This window comes from Palaemon carinicauda, chromosome 17 (assembly GCF_036898095.1).
Source record: "Palaemon carinicauda isolate YSFRI2023 chromosome 17, ASM3689809v2, whole genome shotgun sequence".
NCBI classification, from domain to species: domain Eukaryota; kingdom Metazoa; phylum Arthropoda; class Malacostraca; order Decapoda; family Palaemonidae; genus Palaemon; species Palaemon carinicauda.
This window is the reverse complement of record NC_090741.1, coordinates 63,257,625-63,263,624: the sequence shown is the minus strand read 5'-3', so window position 1 is coordinate 63,263,624 and position 6,000 is coordinate 63,257,625. Positions and strand designations below refer to the sequence as shown.

General features: G+C 41.5%; 1 protein-coding gene across 1 annotated transcript in view; it reads right to left on the bottom strand.

The window, feature by feature from the left end:
* Nucleotides 1–382: 382 nt before the first annotated feature.
* LOC137656825 (probable cytochrome P450 CYP44) overlaps nucleotides 383–6,000 on the bottom strand; it is an 82,774-nt gene continuing 77,156 nt past the window's right edge. The window contains exon 12 of the mRNA XM_068391146.1: nucleotides 383–1,260. Within this exon, the coding sequence (XP_068247247.1) occupies nucleotides 1,103–1,260 (158 nt within the window). The 3' untranslated portion in view covers nucleotides 383–1,102. The remainder of the gene's footprint in view (nucleotides 1,261–6,000) is intronic.

The window sequence follows — 6,000 nt, the reverse complement described above, 5'->3', positions numbered from 1 at the left end:
CCGCTCTCAAGCTCTCTTGCTTTCATTCTCTCGCTCTCGCACTCTTGCTCTCTGTCTATCATGCTCTCGCTCTCGCTCTCTCACTCTCGCTCCTGCTATCTCGCTCTCGTCCTGCTATCTCGCTCTCACGCTCTCTTCCTTTTGGGGGAGCCTATAGGTCTACCTGTTAGTCATCAACAGCAATTGCTTGGCCCTCCTATCCCTAGATTAATGGAAAGCGGGCCTGGGCATCAATCATATGAGCATATTGTCGGTCTCTAGGGCACTGCCTTGTTGCTTGCCTCTGCCATTTATGAGTAACCTTTTAAACCTAACTCTAGAAATTATGTATAATCATTTTGGTAATCTTCTGAGTCTAGAAGTGTCTCAACACTTTTGTTAAAACAGTTTATAATACAGTATTGTATTGTATTACCCTAAGAAGACACAAGAAAACAGGAAAAAGAAAGGGGAGAGACAGTCTTGATTCTAGATAATCAATTAATATTTCAGGTCATAATGTAATTCATCATCATTTTAGTAGGCAAAGGAACAATCAAATACTCAATTGACTAATTCCCTCACTATTTTCATGTTATTAATTCTCCCCAAGACATAAAATTTCACTAATCTTCCCTTATCTTTAAAAAGTAGCATTCTTCTCTCCTTTCTTACAACTTAAAGCTATCTTATTTTACATGGAAATTTTCCTAAGATGAATGCTTAAGTGGTTTCAAAACTGGTAATGTACACAATGAACTATGAATTCCATCTATTTTATGATTAAAAAAAAACATAAGTTTACTCTTCAATGAACCACAGACTCTATCTACTTTTCGATAAAAATAAAGAAATGAGTTTACTCCCAATGAACCATGGATTCTATCTACTTTCCAATAAAAAATAAATAAGTTTATTCCCCAACAAACCATGGATTCTATCTACTTTCAGACAAAAAAATTAGTTTGTTCCCCAACAAACCATAGATTCTATCTACTTTCCGAACAAAAAATAAGTTTACTCCCCAACAACCCATAGATTCTATCTACATTCCGAAAATAAAAATACTTTTATTCCTCAACAAACCATAGATTCTATCTACTTTCCGATCAAAAGAATAAGTTTACTCCCTTGAAATGAAACGAATAGGTAAGGGTGTTCTGGGTGCCAGCAAAACTCTCCACTCTTGTTCAGGAGGCTCGTCACTTGTGGCTTCAATTCGGAACTTCTGCAGCAGTCTACACAGCCCAACGTATAAATCCTGCTCAGCAAACCTACGTCCTGTAAAGTGAAAAGAAAAATTAAGAGACAAGAACCAACATATATGATCAAAGATCAAATTCTTACAGATTTTTCCCTAAAAAATTACTTGGAGGTTCTGCCTACAGTGACCCTTGTAAAGCACTCTACAGACCATGCAGAAAGCTCATTGATGTGTTTCTTTAAACCAAAGTTGCATTCCTTACTATTTTTATGATGTCAAGCTGCAACCTGTTGGAGCCCTTGTGCATATACCATCTTGCTTTTCAAACAAAGGTTGTAGCTTAGCTAATAATAATAATAATAATAATAATAATAATAATAATAATAATAATAATAACAACCCTAGTTGGCAAAGCAGAAAGCTGCAAGTTCAAATAGGGAAAATACCACATAACTGGGACTTTTTACAGTTATATATTTCTTCTGTTCTGTTTCTCCTTTACTATGTAAAATCAACTTATAATTCCATGTCTGCCCTTTATTTAAAAATAAAATCTTTAGTGGAAGTCCATGACGAAGGCCAAAAACTTACAAAATCAATTTCCACTAACTAGAATACCCATGTATTACAAAAAAAAAAGGATAATAGCTATTAAATTAATAATTGTCATAGTAAATATAAAAAGATATACAGTGTACTGCATAATAAAAAATAAAAACAGAACCAGCCATCACAAAAACAGGACATTTTCCACAATACAACACATGAAACTCATGGATAAGATGTACTAAAAATTAAATTTTCTAAAAACACTACATCTCTTTCTTCCTGTCACCCAACCTTTTGATAAAAAATAAAAAATATTGTGGAACAATCACTGCAGAACAGCCTTTAATAATTTCTACACACTAAGAAAATGGAATGTACTACAAAAACACTCCAGTTACAACTACAAAGTAAAATGGAGTTTTTAAGATAAAACAGTTTTATGAATACTTACCTGGCAGTTATATATATATATATATATATATATATATATATATATATATATATATATATATATATATATATATATATATATATATATATAATATATATATATATATATATAGCTTAGTCTCTGACGTTTGGCAGAATTTTTTAAAAATCGCGGCAACCGCCGTGTGGTGGTTGTGCGGTTAGGTGGTTAACAACCCTTACAGGGTGATACTTGGAATCATTCCCGTTTTCTGTTCCTCAGATCATCTTTGCCCGACCTGTCTCCTGGGGGGAGGTGGGTGGGCCTTAAAATATATATATATATATATAACTGCCAGGTAAGTATTCATAAAACTTTGTTTTATCATAAAAACTCTATTTTTATGAATAGAGCTTACCTGGTAGTTATATATATATACTGTATAGCTGATTCACACATTTGGAGGAGGGTGACAGACAGTAAACATGTTGGGGAAACAACAAAAAGTTGTAGAAGAAAAAACACCTTGATTCCTTACCAGCTAAGGTAGCTGACTTCAAAGGTTCCCGCCTCTTGAGTCGCTTTCCCTTAGGAGTGTCAGCCAGGAGTGGACCTGTCATGCTGAAAACAACTCAATCGAGTCTGTCAACGGGGTGAGACCAACAACTTGACTAGACTTCAGAGCTACCTTCGCCCCTTACATTAAAAACTGTAACCTTACTAAAACTAACCACCTAACCTTGCAGAATTGGTATAAACTATCTATCTAGACTGAGGGTACTGTACCACAAGTCGACGTCCTCAGACAACCGTAAAAACACCAACCCACACATAGGTATACAAAAACTAAGGTTGAGGGGGAGGTAGTAACTCCTTTGCCTAATACAAAAGCTGTAGCTACGTATGGGACCAAGGTGTAACACCTTTCAGAATCCACTCTTACCTCTCTGAGGTAATGAGAGGCGAACACAGAGTTGCTTCTCCAGAACGTTGCATCCATAATTTGCCTGACATATTCTTACGATATGCCAGCGAACTGCAATAGCTCTCACTTCGTGAGCCCGTACTTTCAAAAGGCCTAAGTGCTCTTCCTCACACAAGAGGTGAGCTTCTCTTATAGTCTCCCTTAGGAAAAATGACAAAGCATTCTTTGAAAGGGGTATTTGCGGATCTTTCACTGAGCATCATAAGGAGTTAGATGCGCCTCTAACATTCTTAGTGTGAGACAAATAAGCTCTAAGGGCTCTAACTGGACAGAGGAGCCTCTCCTGCTCTTGACCCACTAGATTAGTGAGGTTAGAGACCTCAAAAGTCCTCGGCCAGGGTTTTGATGGGTTCTCGTTCTTGGCGAGGAAGTCAATCCTTAAAGCACATACCGCTCCATTCTGATTGAAGCCCACTTGCTTCTCAATAGCATGCACCTCGCTGACCCTTTTAGCTGTGGCCAGAGCCATCAGGAAGAGGGTTTTCTTCGTAGCACCTCTAAGAGAAGCTTGCGAGATGGGTTCGAACTTCTTTGTGCATAGAAACTTCAGAACCATATCCAGGTTCCAAGATGGGGGCCTTAACTGAGCCTGCTAGTTGTCTCAAAAGACTTCACGAGGTCTTGCAAGTCTTTATTCTGAGACAAATCTAAGCCTCTATGCCTACAGACAGCTGAGAGCATACTCCTATACCCTTTAATCGTGGATACGGCCAGTTTAGCCTCCTGTCTGAGGGACAACAAAAAATCCGCAATTTGACACACAGAGGTAGGAAACTTTGTGCTGCCTACACCAAGCTCTAAAAGTTTCCCACTTAGATTGGTAGACCCTTTGTGAAGAGACCCTCCTCGCTCTGGCGATAGCTTTTGCAGCTTGCGCAGAAAATCCTCTCGCTCTGACAAGCTTCTCGATAGTCTGAAGGCAGTCAGTTTGAGAGCGAGGGGGTTTTGATGATACCTCTCTAAGTGGGGTTGTTTGAGAAGCTTTGGACTTGCAGGAAGGCTTCTTGGGAAGTCCACCAACCTGTCCACCACTTCGGTGAACCATTCTCTTGTTGGCCAGAATGGAGCTACCAGGATCATTCGTCCTGATTCAAGGAGAGCGAATTTCCTGACGACCAGATTGATGATCTTGAACGTGGGGAACGCATATGTGTCCATCCCCGTCCAATCCATCAAAAAGGCGTCTACCGCTATTGGCTCCTTGTCCGGGACTAGGGAGCAGTAGTTGGGGATCCTCTTGTTCTGGTTGGTTGGAGGTGAAAAGGTCTATTAAAGGTCTCCCCCCATAACTTCCAGAGACCCTGACAGACCTGCTGGTTGAGTCCATTCTGTGGGAAGAACTTGCCCTTTCCTGCTGAGCATGTCTGCTCTTACATTCCTGTCCCTGTATGAATCTTGTTAACAGTTCTATCTTGTTTTCCTTCGACCATAGAAGGAGCTCCCTTGCTGTTTCGAACAGAGACAGAGAGAGAGTTCCCCCTTGCTTACTGATGTAAGCTAGAGCCGTGGTGTTGTCCGAGTTGACCTCCACTATCTTCCCTGACACTGAGTCTTTGAAGGCCTTTAGCCCTAACAGAATGGCCATCAACTCTTTTCTGTTGATGTGCCATCCGGTCTGACTCTTTTCCCAAGAGCCTGAGACCTCCTTGCTTCCTAGTGTTGCTCCCCATCCTGACTCCGACGCGTCTGAGAACAACACTAGGTCTGGGTTCTTCTTGTACAGGGAGATCCCTTCTCCTAACAAAGCTAGATCCAGCCACCAAATCAGATGATCCTTGACTTCTGCTGGAATGGGGAAGAAAAAGAAGTCTTCCTGTGTCTTCCTGTTAGGATAGGAAGTGTTGAAGAGGTCTGAGGTGCAGTCTCCCCAAAGAGACACTGTTCGAGCGAGGAGAGAGTTCCCAGTAAACTCATCCACTCCCTCGCTAAGCACCTCTGTCTCTTCAAGAATTCTCAGACCTTCTCGAGGCACTTGCTCTGCCTCTCCTGGGAGGAAGAAGCCCGAAAATGAACTGAATTCAGAACTATCCCCAAATAAAGAATAGTCTGATTCGGCTCGGTCTGAGATTTCTCCCTGTTGATGACGAGACCCAGTTCTTGAGCCATCATGAAAGTCTTTTGTAGGTCCTCCAGACATTTTCCTTTCTACTGTGATTGTATCAACCAGTCGTCCAGATAAAAGGATACCATTATCCCCTCTTGATGAAGCCAGCCTGCCACATTCGCCATTACCCTGGTGAAGACTTGAGGAGCAGTGCTGAGACCGAAGCAAAGTGCCTTGAACTGGAAGCACTTGCCCTGGATCATAAATCTCAGGTATTTCCTTAAAGTCGGATGGATGGGGACGTGAAAATAAGCGTCCTGTAAATCAAGAGACACCATCCAGTCCCCTGGACGTACTGCTGCCAGCACAGACTGAGTCGTCTCCATGGTAAATTTCGTCTTTTCCACGAAGACGTTCAGCGAGCTGACATCCAGAACGGGTCTCCATCCACCCGAGTTCTTGGGTACCAGAAACAGGCGATTGTAGAAGCCTAGGGAAGATAGCTCCAGAACTGGTTCTATCGCTCCCTTGTCCAGCATCTGGTCGACCAGATCCAGAAGGGCCTTTTGTTTCACTGCATCTGCGTACTGAGCCACTAAGGCTAGAGGAGTATTTGAAAGAGGAGGCTTCTTCAAAAGGGGGATCTTGTATCCTTCCTTCCTTGATGACCGAGAGGGACCAGGTGTCCACCCCTCTTTTCTTCCAAGCCTGCCAAAAAAGCGACAGTCTTGCACCTATCGTTGTCTGGAGGACTTGCACTTCATTTCTTGGAGCGAGATCTAAACGAACCTCTATTTGTCCTTCCTCCCATCTCCTGCCTTCTTCCTCTG